Source organism: Oncorhynchus gorbuscha, linkage group LG01 (genome assembly GCF_021184085.1).
Source record: "Oncorhynchus gorbuscha isolate QuinsamMale2020 ecotype Even-year linkage group LG01, OgorEven_v1.0, whole genome shotgun sequence".
Classification (NCBI taxonomy): Eukaryota; Metazoa; Chordata; class Actinopteri; order Salmoniformes; family Salmonidae; genus Oncorhynchus; species Oncorhynchus gorbuscha.
This window is the reverse complement of record NC_060173.1, coordinates 1,140,638-1,164,169: the sequence shown is the minus strand read 5'-3', so window position 1 is coordinate 1,164,169 and position 23,532 is coordinate 1,140,638. Positions and strand designations below refer to the sequence as shown.

The following is a 23,532-nucleotide window of genomic DNA, read 5'->3' as shown; positions in this document are numbered from 1 at the left end:
TCAAGGCAAAAGGTGGCTACTTTTTTATTTATTTTTTATTTCACCTTTATTAAACCAGGTAGGCTAGTTGAGAACAAGTTCTCATTTACAACTGCGACCTGGCCAAGATAAAGCAAAGCAGTGTGACACAGACGACAACGCAGAGTTACACATGGAATAAACAATAAACAAGTCAATAACACAGTAGAAAAAAAATAGTCTATATACATTGTGTGCAAAAGGCATGAGGAGGTAGGCGAATAATTACAATTTAGCAGATTAACACTGGAGTGATAAATGATCAGATGGCCATGTACAGGTAGAGATATTGGTGTGCAAAAGAGCAGAAAAGTAAATAAATAAAAACAGTATGGGGATGAGGTAGGTAAAAATGGGTGGGCTATTTACCGATAGACTATGTACAGCTGCAGCGATCGGTTAGCTGCTCAGATAGCAGATGTTTGAAGTTGGTGAGGGAGATAAAAGCCTCCAACTTCAATGATTTTTGCAATTCATTCCAGTCACAGGCAGCAGAGAACTGGAAGGAAAGGAGGCCAAATGTTGGCTTTAGAAGAATCTCAAATCTCAAATCTATTTGGATCTCTTTAACTTGTTGTTGTTGCTTACTACATGATTCCTTATGTTTTGTTTCGTACTTTGGACGTCTTCACTATTAATCTAAATAAAGAAGTGTCCAAACTTTTGACTGGTAGTGTGTGTTGTATGTATCCACACACTGAGTATAACAAACATCAGGAACACCTTCCTAATATTGAGTTGCACCCTCTTTTGCCCTCAGAACAGCCTCAATTGCCGGGGCATGGATTCTACAAGGTGTCAAACATTCCACAGGTATGCTGGCCCATGTTGACTCTGATATGTCACAGTTGTGTTAAGTTGGCTGAATGTCCTTTGGGTGGTGGACCATTCTTGATACACACGGGAACACTTTTGAGCGTGAAAAACCCAGCAGCGTTGCAGTTCTTGCATCTACTACCATACCCCGGGCAAAGGCATGTAAATCTTTTGTATTGCCCATTCACCCACAATCTATGTCTCAAGGCTGAAGAATCCTTCTTTAACCCGTCTCCTCCCCTTCATCTACACTGATTGAAGTGGATTTAACAGGTGACATCAATAATGTAATGGAAAGAGCAGGTGTTCCTCATGTTTTGTTCCCTCAGTGTATGGATAACATCTAGTCAAATTAAATGATCCTTGGCCTGCTGGCCATCCAGTCCGTGGTCCTCTCTTCCCAACTCCAGGGGTGGGTGGGTTGGGGCCGACTCCATGGGGCGGGCGGGTTGGTGTCGACTCCATGGGGCGGGCGGGTTGGGGCCGACTCCGGGGTGGGTGGGTTGGGGCCGGCTCCGGGGGTGGGTGGGTTGGGGCCGGCTCCGGGGGTGGGTGGGTTGGGGCCGGCTCCGGGGGTGGGTGGGTTGGGGCCGGCTCCGGGGGTGGGTTGGGGCCGACTCCAGGGGCGGGTGGGTTGGTGTCGACTCCAGGGGTGGGTTGGGGCCGGGTGGGTTGGGGCCGACTCCAGGGGTGGGTTGGGGCCGACTCCAGGGGGCGGGTTGGGGCCTACTCCATGGGGCCGACTCCAGGGGGCCGGTTGGGGCCGACTCCATGGGGCGGGTTGGGGCCGACTCCATGGGGCGGGTTGGGGCCGACTCCATGGGTGGGTGGGTTGGGGCCGACTCCGGGGTGGGTGGGTTGGGGCCGACTCCGGGGGTGGGTGGGTTGCGGCCGGCTCCGGGCGTGGGTGGGTTGGGGCAGGCTCCGGGCGTGGGTGGGTTGGGGCCGGCTCCGGGGGTGGGTGGGTTGCGGCCGGCTCCAGCGGTGGGTTGGGGCCGACTCCAGGGGTGGGTTGGGGCCGACTCCAGGGGGCGGGTGGGTTGGTGTCGACTCCAGGGGTGGGTTGGGGCCGGGTGGGTTGGGGCCGACTCCAGGGGTGGGTTGGGGCCGACTCAGGGGGCGGGTTGGGGCCTACTCCAGGGGGCGGGTTGGGGCCGACTCCATGGGGCCGGTTGGGGCCGACTCCAGGGGGCCGGTTGGGGCCGACTCCAGGGGGCCGGTTGGGGCCTACTCCAGGGGGCGGGTTGGGGCCGACTCCAGGGGCGGGCGGGTTGGGGCCGACTCCAGGGGCGGGCGGGTTGGGGCCGACTCCAGGGGGCGGGCGGGTTGGGGCCGACTCCATGGGGCGGGCGGGTTGGGGCCGACTCCATGGGGCGGGCGGGTTGGGGCCGACTCCATGGGGCGGGCGGGTTGGTGTCGACTCCAGGGGGCGGGTTGGGGCCGACTCCATGGGTGGGTGGGTTGGGGCCGACTCCAGGGGGCGGGTTGGGGCCGACTCCATGGGTGGGTGGGTTGGGGCCGACTCCATGGGGCGGGCGGGTTGGTGTCGAATCCAGGGGCGGGTTGGGGCCGACTCCATGGGTGGGCGGGTTGGGGCCGACTCCATGGGTGGGCGGGTTGGGGCCGACTCCAGGGGTGGGTTGGGGCCGACTCCGTGGGTGGGTTGGGGCCGACTCCATGGGTGGGTGGGTTGGGGCCGACTCCGGGGTGGGTGGGTTGGGGCCGACTCCGGGCGTGGGTGGGTTGCGGCCGGCTCCGGGCGTGGGTGGGTTGGGGCAGGCTCCGGGCGTGGGTGGGTTGGGGCCGGCTCCGGGGGTGGGTGGGTTGCGGCCGGCTCCAGCGGTGGGTTGGGGCCGGCTCCAGCGGTGGGTTGGGGCCGACTCCAGGGGTGGGTTGGGGCCGACTCAGGGGTGGGTTGGGGCCGACTCCAGGGGGCGGGTGGGTTGGTGTCGACTCCAGGGGTGGGTTGGGGCCGGGTGGGTTGGGGCCGACTCCAGGGGTGGGTTGGGGCCGACTCCAGGGGGCGGGTTGGGGCCTACTCCATGGGGCGGGTTGGGGCCGACTCCATGGGGCCGGTTGGGGCCGACTCCAGGGGGCCGGTTGGGGCCGACTCCAGGGGGCCGGTTGGGGCCTACTCCAGGGGGCGGGTTGGGGCCGACTCCAGGGGGCGGGCGGGTTGGGGCCGACTCCAGGGGGCGGGCGGGTTGGGGCCGACTCCAGGGGGCGGGCGGGTTGGGGCCGACTCCAGGGGCGGGCGGGTTGGGGCCGACTCCATGGGGCGGGCGGGTTGGGGCCGACTCCATGGGGCGGGCGGGTTGGTGTCGACTCCAGGGGGCGGGTTGGGGCCGACTCCATGGGTGGGTGGGTTGGGGCCGACTCCAGGGGGCGGGTTGGGGCCGACTCCGTGGGTGGGTTGGGGCCGACTCCATGGGGCGGGCGGGTTGGTGTCGAATCCAGGGGGCGGGTTGGGGCCGACTCCATGGGTGGGCGGGTTGGGGCCGACTCCATGGGTGGGCGGGTTGGGGCCGACTCCAGGGGTGGGTTGGGGCCGACTCCGTGGGTGGGTTGGGGCCGACTCCATGGGTGGGTGGGTTGGGGCCGACTCCGGGGTGGGTGGGTTGGGGCCGACTCCGGGCGTGGGTGGGTTGCGGCCGGCTCCGGGCGTGGGTGGGTTGGGGCAGGCTCCGGGCGTGGGTGGGTTGGGGCCGGCTCCGGGGGTGGGTGGGTTGCGGCCGGCTCCAGCGGTGGGTTGGGGCCGACTCCAGGGGTGGGTTGGGGCCGACTCCAGGGGGCGGGTGGGTTGGTGTCGACTCCAGGGGTGGGTTGGGGCCGGGTGGGTTGGGGCCGACTCCAGGGGTGGGTTGGGGCCGACTCCAGGGGGCGGGTTGGGGCCTACTCCATGGGGCGGGTTGGGGCCGACTCCATGGGGCGGGTTGGGGCCGACTCCAGGGGGCCGGTTGGGGCCGACTCCAGGGGGCCGGTTGGGGCCGACTCCAGGGGGCCGGTTGGGGCCTACTCCAGGGGGCCGGTTGGGGCCTACTCCAGGGGGCGGGTTGGGGCCTACTCCAGGGGGCGGGTTGGGGCCGACTCCAGGGGCGGGTTGGGGCCGACTCCATGGGGCGGGCGGGTTGGGGCCGACTCCATGGGGCGGGCGGGTTGGGGCCGACTCCATGGGGCGGGCGGGTTGGTGTCGACTCCAGGGGGCGGGTTGGGGCCGACTCCATGGGTGGGCGGGTTGGGGCCGACTCCGGGCGTGGGCGGGTTGGGGCCGACTCCGGGCGTGGGCGGGTTGGGGCCGACTCCGGGCGTGGGTGGGTTGGTGTCGACTCCGGGGGTGGGTGGGTTGGGGCCGACCCGGGGGTGGGTGGGTTGGGGCCGGCTCCGGGCGTGGGTGGGTTGGGGCCGGCTCCATGGGGTGGGTGGGTTTGGGCCGGCTCCATGTGGTGGGGCCTACTCCAGGGGGCGGGTGGGTTGGGGTCGACTCCAGGGGTGGGTGGGTTGGGGTCGACTCCAGGGGTGGGTGGGTTGGGGCCGACTCCAGGGGTGGGTGGGTGGGTTGGGGCCGACTCCATGGGGTGGGTTGGGGCCGACTCCGGGGGTGGGTGGGTTGGGGCCGGCTCCGGGGGTGGGTGGGTTGCGGCCGGCTCCGGGGGTGGGTGGGTTGCGGCCGGCTCCGGGCGTGGGTGGGTTGGGGCCGGCTCCAGCGATGGGTTGGGGCCGACTCCAGGGGTGGGTTGGGGCCGACTCCAGGGGCGGGTGGGTTGGTGTCGACTCCAGGGGTGGGTTGGGGCTGGGTGGGTTGGTGTCGACTCCAGGGGTGGGTTGGGGCCGACTCCAGGGGGCGGGTTGGGGCCTACTCCATGGGGCGGGTTGGGGCCGACTCCATGGGGCGGGTTGGGGCCGACTCCAGGGGGCGGGTTGGGGCCGACTCCAGGGGGCCGGTTGGGGCCTACTCCAGGGGGCGGGTTGGGGCCTACTCCAGGGGGCGGGTTGGGGCCTACTCCAGGGGGCGGGTTGGGGCCTACTCCAGGGGGCGGGTTGGGGCCGACTCCAGGGGGCGGGTTGGGGCCGACTCCAGGGGGCGGGTTGGGGCCGACTCCATGGGGCGGGCGGGTTGGGGCCGACTCCATGGGGCGGGCGGGTTGGGGCCGACTCCATGGGGCGGGCGGGTTGGGGCCGACTCCATGGGGCGGGCGGGTTGGGGCCGACTCCATGGGGCGGGCGGGTTGGGGCCGACTCCATGGGGCGGGCGGGTTGGGGCCGACTCCATGGGGCGGGCGGGTTGGGGCCGACTCCATGGGGCGGGCGGGTTGGGGCCGACTCCATGGGGCGGGCGGGTTGGGGCCGACCCCAGGGGCGGGTTGGGGCCGACCCCAGGGGGCGGGTTGGGGCCGACCCCAGGGGGCGGGTGGGGCCGACCCCCAGGGGGCGGGTTGGGGCCGACTCCAGGGGCGGGCGGGTTGGGGCCGACTCCAGGGGCGGGCGGGTTGGGGCCGACTCCAGGGGGCGGGCGGGTTGGGGCCGACTCCAGGGGGCGGGCGGGTTGGGGCCGACTCCAGGGGGCGGGCGGGTTGGGGCCGACTCCAGGGGGCGGGCGGGTTGGGGCCGACTCCAGGGGGCGGGCGGGTTGGGGCCGACTCCATGGGGCGGGTGGGGCCGACTCCAGGGGGCGGGTGGGTTGGGGCCGACTCCAGGGGAGGGTGGGTTGGGGCCGACTCCAGGGGTCGGGTTGGGGCTGGGCGGGGTGAAAAAGCTGTGTGACTCAGAGTTGGTATTTGTGTCACCAGGCTTTTTGTTTCAGGGGAACATATGTCCTCTGGTCACTCAATATATAATTAGTCATAATGATGGGTAGCCACATTGTTTATATAGCTCCGGTCATGTCTAGTTTATCTAGACTCTATTCGTTCCATGGCAGCTAGATATAATAGCTAAAGGGCTAACCAAGAAAACATCCAAAAAGAACTCTTTTGAGGCAAACAGGAGACACTTTACTTCTGACGCTAAGGCTCCAACCTGAGTAAACTGTCTGAATACTTATGTAAATGTTATTTTTCAGATTTTTATCATGCAGTATTGTGTGTAGATTGAGGGACAAATAACAATTGAATCCATTTTAGAATAAGGCTGTAACAATCTGGAGAAAGTCCAATGCTCTGGATGCTTTCTGAATGCACTGCGTGTGTATATATACAAAAGTATGTGGACACCCTTGATATTATTGGATTAGGCTATTTCAGCCACACCCGTTGCTGGCAGGTGTATAAAATCGAGCATACCGCCATAGACAAACAGTGGCAGTAGAATGACCATTCCAACAAGTCAGTTCATCAAATTTCTGCCTTGCTAGAGCTGCCCCAGTCAACTGTAAGTACTATTATTGTAAACTGGAAACATCTAGGAGGAACAACGGCCCAGCCATGAAGTGGTAGGTCACACAAGCTCACAGAATAGGACCGCTGAAGCGCATAACGTGTAAAAATCATCTGTCCTTGGTTGCAACACCCAGGAGAAAGCTACCTGCCCGAATGCATAGTACCAACTGTAAAGTTTGGTGGAGGAGGAATAATAGATTGGGGCTGTTTTTCATGGTTCGGGCCCCTTAGTTCCAGGGAAGGGAAATCCTAACACTACAGCATACCATGACATTCTAGATGATTCTGTGCTTCTAACATTGTTGCAACAGTTTGGGGAAGACCCTTTCCTAGTTCAACATGACAATGCCCCGTGCACCAAGCAAGGTCCATACAGAAATAGTTTGTCGATAGTTATGGAAGAACTTGACTGGCCTGCTCAGAGCCCTGACCTCAACCCCATCAAACACCTTTGGGATGAATTGGAACGCAGACTGCGAGCCAGACCTAATCACCATAAATCAGTGCGTGACCTCACTAAATATCTAACATCTAGTGGAAAGCCTTCCCAGAAGTGTGGAGGCTGTTTTATAGCCACAAAGGGGAAACCACTCAATATTAATGCCTATGATTTTGGAATGAGATGTTTGACGAGCAAGTGTCCACATACTTTTGGTCGTGTAGTGTATGTAACCTCACAATGTACTGTGGTTCATAGACTTACTGCTTTCCTTGGTATCGGTCAATCAATGTGTCCGTTTTCCTCGTGCATTGTTTCACTGATAATGTAATGTTGTGTTGTGTGACAGCAGAATGTTGTGTGACAGCAGACACAGTGAACTCTAAGGTCCACCCCTGAACTCACTGCAGGAAGGATAATTATTAATTGGTCACACAGGTCAGACTGACCCCGTACCAGAACCTGCTTTTCTACGTGTCAATAAGTAATATGTAATGAATCATAAGCCAACATCTCTCTTCAGTTGGTGTGTGTGTGTGTGTGTGTGTGTGTGTGTGTGTGTGTGTGTGTGTGTGTGTGTGTGTGTGTGTGTGTGTGTGTGTGTGTGTGTGTGTGTGTGTGTGTACACCTCTGCTCTATCCTCCTGACGTGTGGCTAGCTAACCACCAGTCCCTCCTACCTGAGGTGTTGGAGAGATGAGACTGTAGAGCGCCTCGGCGTGGGCTGTAGAGCGCCTCTGCGTGGGCTGTAGAGCGCCTCTGCGTGGGCTGTAGAGCGCCTCTGCGTGGGCTGTAGAGCGCCTCGGCGTGGGCTGTAGAGCACCTCGGCGTGGGCTGTAGAGCGCCTCTGCGTGGGCTGTAGAGCGCCTCTGCGTGGGCTGTAGAGCGCCTCTGCGTGGGCTGTAGAGCGCCTCGGCGTGGGCTGTAGAGCACCTCTGCGTGGGCTGTAGAGCGCCTCGGCGTGGGCTGTAGAGCGCCTCGGCGTGGGCTGTAGAGCGCCTCGGCGTGGGCTGTAGAGCGCCTCGGCGTGGGCTGTAGAGCGCCTCGGCGTGGGCTGTAGAGCGCCTCGGCGTGGGCTGTAGAGCGCCTCGGCGTGGGCTGTAGAGCGCCTCGGCGTGGGCTGTAGAGCGCCTCGGCGTGGGCTGTAGAGCGCCTCGCGTGGGCTGTAGAGCGCCTCTGCGTGGGCTGTAGAGCGCCTCTGCGTGGGCTGTAGAGCGCCTCGGCGTGGGCTGTAGAGCGCCTCTGCGTGGGCTGTAGAGCGCCTCTGCGTGGGCTGTAGAGCGCCTCGGCGTGGGCTGTAGAGCACCTCGGCGTGGGCTGTAGAGCGCCTCGGCGTGGGCTGTAGAATACCCCTGTGCGCTAGATGGGGCGACCTGTCTACGTCTGTGGTTAGGTTGTGGCCCACATGAGTTAAATGTAGGTGACTGTTTACTTCACCATGATGGTATTTCCATGTCCTCTGCAAAGCGGTTGATAACACATCTCAGTATTACTGACAAAGCATCGGTGGTGTTTCCTTGAGAAGGTTTGAAATACATTCTTCAGTTTACTCCCCCTCAATATGTTTTGAAGTTACAGTTCTGTGGTGAAGGGGGATTCAATCACGTTTGTGTGAAGCAGAGATGACAGAGGGCAGAACACATGTGGAGTCTCCATTCCAAACTCACCACAGTAAATGGCGTGAGTCATACGTGTTGCCTATTGCCTTATATAGCAAAACACAAGACAGGAATGGGCTGGAGACTTACAGCACTGTTTGGAGATGTAGAAGGTGGTACTTTAAACAGAGGCTGCTTTAAACTACTGTACTTTTGTCCAGCTATTTTGGGACAAATGCTATTTTATCGTGATCTGTTTTTTTTCTTCCTGACAAGGTCACAAGCTCCCAAGGCCTTGTGATGTTGTACTTGTCTTCTCTCTGAACAGGAAGAGGTGGATGCTTGTATTTTCAACAGATGTACTTATTCTTGTTTTGGTATTTGACTGTGAGTTGAGATGTTTTGTTGTTGCTCGTAAGTGAACAGAGGTAGCCTGGTTCCTAGTCTGTTTGTGATAATATTCCACTCCTGTTTGACATATGACACGGAGTGGAATGTTAGCACAAAACAGGTCTGGATTTCAGGCTAGATCAGAAGAACTAAAACGGTGAACTTTTACATTTACATTTAAGTCATTTAGCAGACGCTCTTATCCAGAGCGACTTACAAATTGGTGCATTCACCTTTTGACCTGAGTGACCTCATGTCTGAGACCTCTTTTTAACAGAAACACTCTATATTATTGTGTTTTTTACTTGTATTTGAAAGACATGAACATTGATATTCATCATATTTGTAACCATAGAGTTGATCAAATGGGGACAGAGGAGCTAGTAACTCACTAGAACTTTTGAAATCATTTGAACCGAAAGACCTCATATCTGTTAAGCACTTTGAACAGCATTTTGTAGTGAGAAATGTGCTGTATAAACATCTATTCTCTCCTGTGTCTCAGATCCGGGTCTATTATCGGACCACCACAGAGTCAACACATGATGAGCAACAGCAGTAAACGAGTCCAGCCAAGCTTCACTGACGTCCCGGTGGTCCAGAGCAAGATGCCCCGGCTGGAAGGGCCCATCATTGGTAGCGTGGCATCTACAGAGGCAGGAGGGCTCTCTAAACCAGCCAGCCTGGCTCACTACCCCTCTGCCCCCCACCACACACCCCAGACCCAGGCTCTGCAGAACAACAGGGCCTACTTCACCTATGACCTTGGGGGTCACGACCTCTCTGACCCTGACCTCCAACCTTCCTGGAGCCCCTCTGAGGGGTTGCTGCTGAACAGGAGGAATGTGGGGGTTTCCCCTCAGAGCGCGGAGGAGGGGTCGTTACGAAACCACATAGTTTACAGTGGGACAGAGACCTTTTCTACTGAGAGTAGTAGTGTTAGTGGTAGTAACTCTGTCTCTGCGACTGCTCAGGACACTCCAGCTAAGCAGCGTTTTACCTACTACACCAGGAGCCCAGGCGGGCTGAGGAGTCCCACCAGCGGGCCTGGGACCATCGCTATGCCCATTGCTGTGAGGAAGCAGCCCCCTGTTGGAGGACTTAGGCTCTCCCCTCAGTCTGAGAACTCTGTCTGTCTGAGTCTGGCTGTTCCCAAACCGCTCTACGGACACCCCTCCCCCTGCTGTTCTGAGCTGGGCTGTACTGTTGGACAGAGGCACAGTCTGGAGCAGAGGGGGGGAGTACACAGGATCCATCCCCATCTTAATGTGTATGAGGGGTGGATGTATAGTCCTAGCTCCCACCACCACCCCAGGGCTCTGCAGCCGGAGCACGGTGTTGAGACAGAGAGACTATCAGACAGATTGCCTCTAAAAGATGGCAAGGACCACCAACACCACCCCAATGGAATCTCCAACAGAGCAGCATCGGCACAAAGGTTTCCTGTCTTCATGGAACCAACCTACAGCATTGGTTACCCATATTCCCCGGCCCGTGCCGTACTAAGCCCCTCCTCATTTACATGTGACCCCCTCTCTTCACAGTTAAGCTCCTCCCCCTATGGGGCTGATCAATGCCAACGTCTACAAATCCCCTCTAAACGTCCCACCTATCACAGCTTGGTCTCTTCCCACCCCTCCTGCTCTTCCTCTCACCCCTCCTGCTCTTCCTCTCACCCCTCCTGCTCTTCCTCTCACCCCTCCTGCTCTTCCTCTCACCCCTCCTGCTCTTCCTCTCACCCCTCTTGCTCTTCCTCTCACCCCTCCTCCCATCCCTCTCACCTCTCCTCCCACCCCTCCTGCCATCCCTCTCATCCCTCTTGCCATCCCTCTCATCCCTTCCACCCGACAACATACAAACCCATGAGCCCTTTGCACCATGGCGTTCCGGTAACATCACAGGTTTATCAGGGCCGCTCTCCTCCCAATGTGGCCAAATACAGCCAGCTCCCAGTCACACAGCCCATGTTTTACTACCATCCTCAGGCAAATGTGGAGGGAGAGAGTGAGAGTTGTGGAGCAGGGTTTAAAGATGCAGGAGGAGGAATGCACAGAGACTGGGAGGATGTTATGGTCCCTAAAGGTTCTAAACGACCCCTACCTCCCAGTCCCACCCAGACAGGACCCCACCTAGCTTCTCATCTTCCCAGCAAAGCAACCCCCTCCCACTACCTTGTCACCCAGTCTATGTACAGTACTGATGTCCCCATGTCTAGCCACATGGCTCCTAGTAGCCACCCATACCTCAGGAGTTTTGACCAGCCCTCCTATCATCAATTGTACAGGATGCCCCTGAATGCAGCAGGTCAGATGAGAACCCCTGCTATAGCCCCAGAGAGACCCTGTGCCTCTCCATCTCCCCCCAGCAGCCTACAGCGGACTGAGAGACCCCTGGACTACTCCCTGACTCAGTACAGATCTCCAGTCACCTCTCCTCAGGTCTCCTCCGCCAGGAGACACCACCTATCTCGGGGACACTCTGACTCCACACTCCCTGGAGCCCCACTGACTGTCTCCACCACACTGTCACGGGCTGACTATGGCCATCACAACCACCCAGCCAACCACCACCACCACAGCAACAACCATGCTACTACAGCCATGTGTACAACTGCTGTAAACTATGGCAACCACAACCACCACACAACTACAGCCAACCAGAACAACCACCAACACACAACTACACGTAACCATCACAACGCCACGTGTCGGGGAATGACTGGTTATACTGTAGTGAGGCTTCAAGACAGTCCTGTCCCTCAGTCTAATGTGCATGGAGACATGATCACTACTGGTACAGAAACACTGAAGAGATGTGTCTCAGTCTCAGACCGACCCATCAACATAGACTCTCCCTCACCAAAATACACACAGGACAATGGGGATGACGTCATCGATGTGGAACTGTATCAGAAACGACAGAAGATGAAGACGAATGGAGAGGGAGAGAGAGCAGAGGGATATAGAGCAGAGGGAGGGAGAGCAGAGGTGAACGGAGAGGGAGGCGGACTCGATAGCTGTCAGTCTCCCTCTCCTCCCATGCCAGTCATCAACAATGTTTTCAGCCTGGCTCCATACAAGGCTTACCTAGAGGCTGCTGGCATGCTGTCTCTACCTGTTAGAGGATCTCAGAAAACTGACAGCCAGCCTTCTGGACACTGTGTGCTCAAACCTGAGACCCAATCAGACCCTCACAGACGTCATCAACACAGACAGGAAACAGGCCCTACATCTGACCCACACAGGCCTGAGAGAGACCCTGAACGAGAGGAAGGGAAGCCTGTATCAATCAATCACAGGATTGGTAACCATGTAGTCCGACCAGCCTCAGAACAGCAGAGGCCTGTAGTCCAGCAGAGGATTCTGGGTACTGTCAGATCAGACACAACACAGAAGAAGCCTGTAGTGCCTGTTTTTAGTGAACCACCGCAGGAACCAGAGAGGGAGGTGGAAGTGAAGACTGACAATTTGCAGATTAAAGTCGTTAAGGAAGAGGAGGAGGAACCACAGCAAGAACCAGAAAGGGAGGTGGAAGTGAAGACTGATGACGACATGCAGACTAAAGTGGTTATTAAGGAAGAGGAAGAGATGGAGGTGGCAGCAGCAACAACAGAGCCGGGTGTGTTTGTACATGATCTCACCGTGGGTGTTATTAAGAAATGTGAATCTGATCAACTGGACAGTAAATTGTCAATAGCGTCAGATAAATATATTTCTATGAAGTCAGCTACAGATAGATGTGTGATGGAAGGATCTTTTACTTACAACGAGCACCACCATCAGTCCCAAACTCAGCACCACCATCAGCCCCGGTCCAACCACCATCCATCCCAGCCCCTGTCCAACCACCATCCATCCCAGCCCCTGTCCAACCACCATCCATCCCAGCCCCTGTCCAACCACCATCCATCCCAGCCCCTGTCCAACCACCATCCATTCCATCCCCTGTCCAACCACCATCCATTCCATCCCCTGTCCAACCACCATCCATTCCATCCCCTGTCCAACCACCATCCATTCCATCCCCTGTCCAACCACCATCCATTCCATCCCCTGTCCAACCACCATCCATTCCATCCCCTGTCCGACCACCATCCATCCCAGCCCCTGTCCGACCACCATCCATCCCATCCCCTGTCCGACCACCATCCATCCCAGCCCCTGTCCGACCACCATCCATCCCAGCCCCTGTCCGACCACCATCCATCCCAGCCCCTGTCCGACCACCATCCATCCCAGCCCCTGTCCGACCACCATCCATCCCAGCCCCTGTCCGACCACCATCCATCCCAGCCCCTGTCCGACCACCATTCATCCCAGCCCCTGTCCGACCACCATTCATCCCAGCCCCTGTCCGACCACCATCCATCCCAGCCCCTGTCCGACCACCATCCATCCCAGCCCCTGTCCGACCACCATCCATCCCAGCCCCAGTCCGAGCACCATCCATCCCAGCCCCTGTCCAACCACTATCCACCCAATCCGCCGCAGCCCCACCTACGTCCCAAATCAACAACTCCACCCCAACCCCTTTCAATAAGGCATAGGATAGTTGGCGCGTTCACCCATAACATGCACCACCCTCCCCAGGCCCATCAGAAGCCCTATGACCAGACTGCTACACCACACCCCAAATCATCCAGCCCTCCCCAATCCGCCAACCCAGCCACCACCAAACTGAACCTTCAAAACATCCCTCCTCAATGTCTCAAACTATCCACTTATAAGATCGTCCTGCCAGATAACATGCTCCGGGCTGTTGCTCCCCCTCCCTGCTCTACAGAGGTCCCACAGTCACCCACTGACGCTACAGCTGTAGCCAAATCCAGCCGCAGCCCTCATGCCCTTTCAGACAGCAACTACAGCTCCCGACCAGCCAGACAGCACTTCCTAGAGCTGCACCTCTTACTTTGTAACCTGGTTTCCAGCTGTGTGTCCCACACCCCACCCACAGAGCTCCAAATCTGGCTGTCCCAGCTGGACATCTCCCTTACCTCCACCGCCATTTCCCCACCCAAGGCCCAGAAGGTGACCTCTCTGCTGGGTTCTGAGGCCAGGGAGGTGTGGCTGAGGGGACCAGAGACCCAGGCTGCCCTCCAGAATGTGCTCCAGAGACTGGGGCAGTATGTAGCCCAGAAGCAGTGTCCCTTCCCCCATGTGATGAGGGCAGGCGCGGTGTTTGTTCCCATGCTGGTGGTCAAGGAGCTGCTCTTCCCTCAGGTCCAGGGGGTCTACATCGACCAGGTTCTCCAGGTACAGTTGTGACGTACTGGATCTCGATCTAATCTTAAATCAATACATTTTAGCACCACATATAATACATAACGTCACTCATTTTCATTACACGTGACAGGTCACTCATTTCATTACACGTGACAGGTCACTCATTTCATTACACGTGACAGGTCACTCATTTTCATTACACGTGACAGGTCACTCATTTTCATTACACGTGACAGGTCACTCATTTTCATTACACGTGACAGGTCACTCATTTTCATTACACGTGACAGGTCACTCATTTTCATTACACGTGACAGGTCACTCATTTTCATTACACGTGACAGGTCACTCATTTTCATTACACGTGACAGGTCACTCATTTTCATTACAGTGCATTCGGAAAGTATTCAGACCCCTTGACTTTTTCCACGTTACGTTACAGCCTTATTCTGAAATGGATGAACTTGTTTTTTTCTTCATCAATCTACACACAATACCCCATAATGACATCACAATACCCCATAATGACATCACAATACCCCATAATGACATCACAATACCCCATAATACCCACCCCATAATGACATCACAATACCCCATAATGACATCACAATACCCCATAATACCCACCCCATAATGACAAAGCAAAAACAGGTTTAGATATTTTTGCAAATTTATAAAAAATAAATAAAAACTGAAATATACCATTTTACATAGTACTGAGTAAAGGGTCTGCATACTTTTGTTGAAGTACCTTTGACAGCGATTACAGCCTCAAGTTTTCTTGGGTATGACGCTACAAGCTTGGCACACCTGTATTTGAGGATTTTCTCCCATTCTTCTCTGCAGATCCTCTCAAGCTCTGTCAGGTTGGATGGGGAGCGTCACTACACAGCTATTTTCAGGTCTCTCCAGCAATGTTTGATCACGTTCAAGTCCGAGCTCTGGCTGTGCCACTCAAGGACATTTAGAGACTTGTCCCGAAGCCACTCCTGTGTTGTCTTGGCTGTGTGCTTAGGGTCGTTGTCCTATTAGTCTGGGGTGAAGATTCACCTTCCCGAGCTCCTGAGCGCTCTGTAGCAGGTTTTCATAAGGATATCTCTGTACTTTGCTCTGTTCATCTTTCCCTCGATCCTGACTAGTCTTCCAGTCCCTGCTGCTGAAAAACATTCCCACAACGTGATTCCACCATGGTTCACCGTAGGGATGGTGCCTAGTTTCCTCCAGATGTGACGCTTGGCATTTCGGCCAAAGAGTTCAATCTTGATTTCATCAGTCCAGAGAATCTTGTTTTGCATCATCTGAAAGTCCTTTAGGTGCTTTTTTGGCAAACTGATCTGCTTTTTACTGAGGAGTGGATTCAGTCTGGCCACTCTACCATAAGGTCTGATTGGTGGAGTGCTGCAGAGATTGTTGTCCTGCTGGAAGGTTCTCCCATCTCCACAGAGGAACTCTGGAGCTCTGTCAGAGTGACCATCGGGTTCTTGGTCACCTCCATGACCAAGGCCCTATTCCCCCAAATGTTCAGTTTGGCTGGGCAGCCAGCTCTAGGAAGAGTCTTGGTGGTTCCAAACTTCTTCCATTTAAGAAAGAGGGAGGTGTGTTCTTTGGGACCTTCAATGCTGCAGACATTTTTTGGTACCCTTCCCCCAATCTGTGCCTTGACACAATCCTGTCTGAACTCTATGGACAGTTCCTTCAACCTCATGGCTTGGTTTTTGTTCTGACATGCACTGTGGACTGTAGGACCTTATATAGACAGATGTGAACCTTTCCAAATCATGTCCAATCAATTCAATTTACCACAGGTGGACTCCAATCAAGTTGGAGACCTCAATTCCGAGTCTCATAGCAAAGGGTCTGAATACTTATGTAATTAAGGTATTTCTGTTATTTTTTTTATACATTTGCAAAAATATATAAAAACCTGTTCTCACTTTGTCATTTTGGGGTATTGTGTGTAGATCGATTAATTTTTTACATTTACTTTACCCATTATAGAATAAGCCCATAACGTAACAAAATGTGGAAAAAGTCAAGGGGTCTGAATACTTTCTGAATGCACTGTATATAAAAGTATGTGGACACCCCTTCAAATTAGTGTATTCTGCTATTTTAGCCACACCCATTGCTGAAGTGCGTAGCACATAAAACTCGTCTGTCCTCGGTTGCCAGACTCACTACCAAAACTGCCTCTGGAAGCAACGTCAGAAGAACTGTTTGTCGGGAGCTTAATGAAATGGGTTTTCATGGACGAGCAGCCGCACACAAGCCTAAGATCACCATGCGCAATGCCAAGCATTGGCTGGAGTGGTGTAAAGCTCACCACCATTAGACTCTGGAGCCGTGAAAACGCATTCTCTGGAGTGATGAATCACGCTTCACCATCTGGCAGTCCGACTGACGAATCTGGGTTTGGCGGATGACAGGAGAACGCTGTCTGCCCGAATGCGTAGTTCCAATTTGACTGGCCTGCACAGAGCCCTGACCTCAACCCCATTGAACACCTTTGCGATGAATTGGAACGCCTACTGCGAGCCAGGCCTAATCGCTCAACATCAGTGACCGATCTCACTAATGCTCTTGTGGCTGAATGGAACCAAGTCCCCACTGCAATGTTCCAACATCTATTGGAAAGCCTTCCCAGAAGAGTGGAGGCTGTTATAGCAGCAATGTTCCAACATCTATTGGAAAGCCTTCCCAGAAGAGTGGAGGCTGTTATAGCAGCAATGTTCCAACATCTATTGGAAAGCCTTCCCAGGAGAGTGGAGGCTGTTATAGCAGCAATGTTCCATCATCTATTGGAAAGCCTTCCCAGAAGAGTGGAGGCTGTTATAGCAGCAATGTTCCAACATCTATTGGAAAGCCTTCCCAGGAGAGTGGAGGCTGTTATAGCAGCAATGTTCCATCATCTATTGGAAAGCCTTCCCAGAAGAGTGGAGGCTGTTATAGCAGTGAAGGGGGGAGAAACTCTAAATTAATGCCCATGATTTTGGAATGAGATGTTGGATGAGCAGGTGTCCACATACTTTTGGTCATGTAGTGGATCACATGTCATTTCCTGTTTGTGTCTGATGAATTACCCATGTCAAGTCTCTGCTTTTTCTGTACGTAAAGCACATTTCTGTCAAGACTACAAAGTAGCCTGGGTACCAGTTTGTTTTGTGCTAACATTCCACTCCATCTACTTGTTGGCATATGACACATAGTATGAGGAGTGGAATGTTAGCACAAAACAGTTATGTATTTCAGGCTTACAATAACGTTGATCTAATGTAATGACAGGAGCACAAGGTGGAGTTGAGACCTACCACTCTGTCTGAGGAGAGACACCTGGTGATGCTGCAGAAACGACCATGTTCCTCCAAGCTCCGCAGGCTCCTGTCACTCAAACACCTGCCTAACATCTACCCTGACGTTCTCAACCTCTACTATCACAGCTGTGTCTGCAAGAGCCTGGGTGAGTTAGCCGTTAGCCTGCTAGCCTGGCCCTTGATAGAGCCTGGGTGAGTTAGCCGTTAGCCTGGCCCCTGATAAAGCCTGGGTGAGTTAGCCCTTAGCCTGCTAGCCTGGCCCTTGATAGAGCCTGGGTGAGTTAGCCGTTAGCCTGGCCCCTGATAAAGCCTGGGTGAGTTAGCCCTTAGCCTGCTAGCCTGGCCCTTGATAGAGCCTGGGTGAGTTAGCTGTTAGCCAGGCCCCAGAGGGTTAGATCAGTTAGCCAGAGAGGTATACTACAAAGCAGGATCAATGAGTTAGCTAACTTTGATAAATAAACGGAAATAGCTGTTGAGTGTCTGGTTCATTTAGAAAGCTAAACTTCTACCTGTGTTTGGTTGTTGAGCCCATTTTTAAGATTATCAACAACAACAAAAATGTGTTATTTCAGAATATTTAGATAAGTTAGCTCCCTAATTCAGTGAATCTAATTTGTAGTATATCACTCGGATGCTTGTATCTCAATCACTGGTGTACATACACATTAGTAAAGATACATGTTCTACATAGTGGAAATCTAATTTACTTGTCATTGACATTGTCTATATCCTTGACATCCGTCACAATGTCGGCCAGTCATTCATTTATTTATTTTGGTTCCCATTAGCTGTTAGAATCAGCTTTTCCTGGGGTCATGCCAAGAAATATTGTTATGTTTAGACCATAATGGACTGTCTCTTTAGCAGAAAACTGCACTGTTGGCTCTTATTTTTCTGATAACAAAAGTATAAATAATTTCATATTCCGTATAATAAGCAAACCGGCTGGCATGATTTTCTAGTTTTCAACAAATTAATTTATTGAAAAAATAAAGCAAGTGTATTTTTTCCCCCCCCTCACTCAGCTAGCAAATGCAGCTAGTTAGTTTAGTTACTCATACGGAGAGATGCTATGTTAGTTAGCTGGCTATGGCTATCCAACAGAGAGGAATGCTATGTTAGCTCGCTGGCTATGGCTATCCAACAGAGAGGGATGCTATGTTAGCTAGCTGGCTATGGCTATCTAACAGAGGGATGCTATGTTAGCTCGCTGGCTATGGCTATCCAACAGAGAGGGATGCTATGTTAGTTAGCTGGCTATGGCTATCCAACAGAGAGGGATGCTATGTTAGTTAGCTGGCTATGGCTATCCAACACTGGAACTCTTCCAAATCAAGGTAAGCTTTTGGTTTTATTAATTCATTGCCACCGGGGCAATAATGGACTGGTGTAGCTAATAAACGGCTTACTGACTGCACACAGTAACGTTACTGCATGATTGTAGCTGGTTTACTAACGCATTAGTTATATTAGCTATGTTGACTAGGACGTTACTTTAGCTAATATGGGGACAACGATCTAGGCTGTGTGTAGCGGTTTGGCTTGTAAAGATTTTTTTTCGCCTGGTCACATACCGCTGATGTGTTGCTCATTTGAAGTCCACAAACGAAGGGAAAAGGTGAGAGGAGGAGAGTGCATAGAGGTTAGAATGAATACAACATGGCTGCTATGAAAGTGAACTGTGTTTTATGCGTGATCAGGGGTGTATTCATTCCGCCGATTCTGTTGAAAAACATTTCTTAAACCATCAATCAATCAAATGTATTTATAAAGCCCTTTTTACATCAGCTGATGTCACAAAGTGCTGTACAGAAACCCAGCCTAAAACCCCAAACAGCAAGCAATGCAGGTGTAGAAGCACGGTGGCTCGGAAAAACTCCCTATAAAGGCCAAAACCTAGGAAGAAACCTAGAGAGGAACCAGGCTATGAGGGGTGGCTAGTCCTCTTCTGGCTGTGCCGGGTGGAGATTATAACAGAACATGGCCAAGATGTTCATAAATGACCAACAGGGTCAAATAATAATAATCACAGTAGTTGTCGAGGGTGCAACAGGTCAGCACTTCAGGAGTAAATGTCAGTTGGCTTTTCATAGCCGATCATTGAGAGTATCTCTACCACTCCTGCTGTCTCTAGAGAGTTGGAAACAGCAGGTCTGGGACGTGTGTGTCCCCATTGTGGCCTGACTGACGGCTGCCTTGCGTTTCAGTTTGGAATCTGGGTGAAAGCAGAAGCAAATGTCTTACATGGAGTATTACTGAGAGGCTGAACAGAAACATAGTCACAGGCCTGCTATCTGTGTGAACTGGAGATGTTGCATGGGGACCTGGATAAAATGGGGACCTTGAAGGGGACCTGGATAAAATGGGGACCTTGAAGGGGACATGGATAAAATGGGGACCTTGAAGGGGACCTGGATAAAATGGGGAACTGGATAAAATGGGGACCTTGAAGGGGACCTGGATAAAATGGGGACCTTGAAGGGGACCTGGATAAAATGGGGACCTTGAAGGGGACCTGGATAAAATGGGGACCTTGAAGGGGACCTGGATAAAATGGGGACCTTGAAGGGGACCTGGATAAAATGGGGACCTTGAAGGGGACCTGGATAAAATGGGGACCTTGAAGGGGACCTGGATAAAATGGGGACCTTGAAGGGGACCTGGATAAAATGGGGACCTTGAAGGGGACCTGGATAAAATGGGGACCTTGAAGGGGACCTGGATAAAATGGGGACCTTGAAGGGGACCTGGATAAAATGGGGACCTTGAAGGGGACCTGGATAAAATGGGGACCTTGAAGGGGACCTGGATAAAATGGGGACCTTGAAGGGGAACTGGATAAAATGGGGACCTGGATAAAATGGGGACCTTGAAGGGGAACTGGATAAAATGGGGACCTTGGTGGTGTTATGGAGTTTCCCCAGACATAGGAAGCTTACTTAGCCTGGACTAAAAAGTTGTTTCAATGGAGTTGAGACTCCTCTGTTATTCAGTTTGTCTCCTTTCTGTTATTGGAACACTGAGCTTTGTTGTTTTTTATTACCCTTTATTCACTTAATTACTTTCCTATTGTTGAGAGGTGAACCTGCAAGTAAACATTTCATTGCACTGTGTGCTCAACATGCTGTATATCATGTGTATATGCCAAATAGGCAAACGTGAACCCCCACCCCCCAACCCTAACCCCCACCCCCCAACCCTAACCCCCACCCCCCAACCCTAACCCCCACACACACTGTCATGTTTGGTGATGAAAAAGTATGTGTTTGCAGAGGAAGGTACTGTGTGTTCAGTATGTCTCCAGTAATCAGTCTGTGATTGATCGAAATCACTGATGATGTCATGTCTGTTTTTGTCACACGCACCCTTCTGTTAACCAGGGTTCATATATAGGGCCCTACTGTTGACCAGGGTCCATATATATAGGGCTCTACTGTTGACCAGGGTCCATATATAGGGCCCTACTGTTGACCAGGGTCCATATATAGGGCTCTACTGTTGACCAGGGTCCATATATAGGGCTCTACTGTTGACCAGGGTCCATATATATAGGGCTCTACTGTTGACCAGGGTCCATATATAGGGCCCTTCTGTTAACCAGGGTCCATATATAGGGCCCTTCTGTTAACCAGGGTCCATATATAGGGCCCTTCTGTTAACCAGGGTTCATATATAGGGCCCTTCTGTTAACCAGGGTTCATATATATAGGGCCCTTCTGTTAACCAGGGTTCATATATAGGGCCCTACTGTTAACCACGATCCATATATAGGGCCCTACTGTTGCCCAGGGTCCATATATAGGGCTCTACTGTTAACCAGGGTCCATATATAGGGCCCTACTGTTAACCACGATCCATATATAGGGCCCTACTGTTGCCCAGGGTCCATATATAGGGCTCTACTGTTAACCAGGGTCCATATATAGGGCCCTACTGTTAACCACGATCCATATATAGGGCCCTACTGTTGCCCAGGGTCCATATATAGGGCTCTACTGTTAACCAGGGTCCATATATAGGGCTCTACTGTTGACCAGGGTCCATATATAGGGCTCTACTGTTGACCAGGGTCCATATATAGGGCTCTACTGTTGACCAGGGTCCATATATAGGGCCCTACTGTTGACCAGGATCCATATATAGGGCTCTACTGTTGACCAGGGTCCATATATAGGGCTCTACTGTTGACCAGGGTCCATATATAGGGCTCTACTGTTGACCACGATCCATATATAGGGCTCTACTGTTGACCACGATCCATATATAGGGCTCTACTGTTGACCAGGGTCCATATATAGGGCTCTACTGTTGACCAGGGTTCATATATAGGGCCCTACTGTTGACCAGGGTCCATATATAGGGCCCTACTGTTAACCAGGGTTCATATATAGGGCCCTACTGTTAACCACGATCCATATATATAGGGCCCTACTGTTGACCAGGGTCCATATATATAGGGCTCTACTGTTAACCAGGGTCCATATATAGGGCTCTACTGTTAACCACGATCCATATATAGGGCCCTACTGTTGACCAGGGTCCATATATAGGGCCCTACTGTTGACCAGGGTCCATATATAGGGCCCTACTGTTGACCAGGGTCCATATATAGGGCCCTACTGTTGACCAGGGTCCATATATAGGGCCCTACTGTTGACCAGGGTCCATATATAGGGCCCTACTGTTGACCAGGGTCCATATATAGGGCCCTACTGTTGACCAGGGTCCATATATAGGGCCCTACTGTTGACCAGGGTCCATATATAGGGCCCTACTGTTGACCAGGGTCCATATATAGGGCCCTATTGTTGACCAGGGTCCATATATAGGGCCCTACTGTTAACCAGGGTCCATATATAGGGCTCTACTGTTGACCACGGTCCATATATAGGCCTCTACTGTTGACCACGGTCCATATATAGGGCTCTACTGTTGACCACGGTCCATATATAGGGCTCTACTGTTGACCACGGTCCATATATAGGGCTCTACTGTTGACCAGGGTCCATATATAGGGCTCTACTGTTAACCAGGGTTCATATATAGGGCCCTACTGTTAACCACGATCCATATATATAGGGCCCTACTGTTGACCAGGGTCCATATATAGGGCCCTTCTGTTAACCAGATCCAGGTTGGTTTAGAAAAGAACATTTGGATTTAGCGAGGGACTGGACCTGGTTAAATCGTATGATCCTATTGGCTTGTTTGATTTGGGAGTCCATTCATTGCTAAACCCAGAATGGCAGTATTAAATGCAGAAAGAATGTCAACAACTTCAAGGCTTGCATGGTGTTAAATGTGTGCTGTTGCGACAGTATTATATTTCCCATTTCCCATATATAGGGCCCTACTGTTGACCAGGGTCCGTATATAGGGCTCTACTGTTGACCAGGGTCCATATATAGGGCCCTACTGTTGACCAGGGTCCGTATATAGGGCTCTACTGTTGACCAGGGTCCGTATATAGGGCTCTACTGTTGACCAGGGTCCGTATATAGGGCTCTACTGTTGACCAGGGTCCGTATATAGGGCTCTACTGTTGACCAGGGTCCGTATATAGGGCTCTACTGTTGACCAGGGTCCATATATAGGGCCCTACTGTTGACCAGGGTCCGTATATAGGGCTCTACTGTTGACCAGGGTCCATATATAGGGCTCTACTGTTGACCAGGGTCCATATATAAGGCTCTACTGTTGACCAGGGTCCATATATAGGGCTCTACTGTTGACCAGGGTCCATATATAGGGCTCTACTGTTGACCAGGGTCCATATATAGGGCTCTACTGTTGACCAGGGTCCATATATAGGGCTCTACTGTTGACCAGGGTCCATATATAGGGCTCTACTGTTGACCAGGGTCCATATATAGGGCTCTACTGTTGACCAGGGTCCATATACAGGGCTCTACTGTTGACCAGGGTCCATATATAGGGCTCTACTGTTGACCAGGGTCCATATATAGGGCTCTACTGTTGACCAGGGTCCATATATAGGGCTCTACTGTTGACCAGGGTCCATATATAGGGCTCTACTGTTGACCAGGGTCCATATATAGGGCTCTACTGTTGACCAGGGTCCATATATAGGGCTCTACTGTTGACCAGGGTTCATATATAGGGCTCTACTGTTGACCAGGGTCCATATATAGGGCTCTGCTGTTGACCAGGGTCCATATATAAGGTTCTACTGTTGACCAGGGTCCATATATAGGGCTCTACTGTTGACCAGGGTCCATATATAGGGCTCTACTGTTGATCAGGGTCCATATATAGGGCTCTACTGTTGACCAGGGTCCATATATAGGGCTCTACTGTTAACCAGGGTCCATATATAGGGCTCTATTGTTGACCAGGGTCC

General features: G+C 53.3%; 1 protein-coding gene across 1 annotated transcript in view; it reads left to right on the top strand.

Moving 5' to 3' along the window:
- The window catches only part of lg01h15orf39 (linkage group 01 C15orf39 homolog), a 45,800-nt gene that overhangs the window by 6,643 nt on the left and 15,625 nt on the right, over positions 1–23,532 (top strand). Inside the window, exons 2-4 of the mRNA XM_046353178.1 lie at positions 779–831; positions 9,141–13,887; positions 17,143–17,317. Coding sequence (XP_046209134.1) covers positions 800–831; positions 9,141–13,887; positions 17,143–17,317 — 4,954 coding nt within the window. The 5' untranslated portion in view covers positions 779–799. The remainder of the gene's footprint in view (positions 1–778; positions 832–9,140; positions 13,888–17,142; positions 17,318–23,532) is intronic.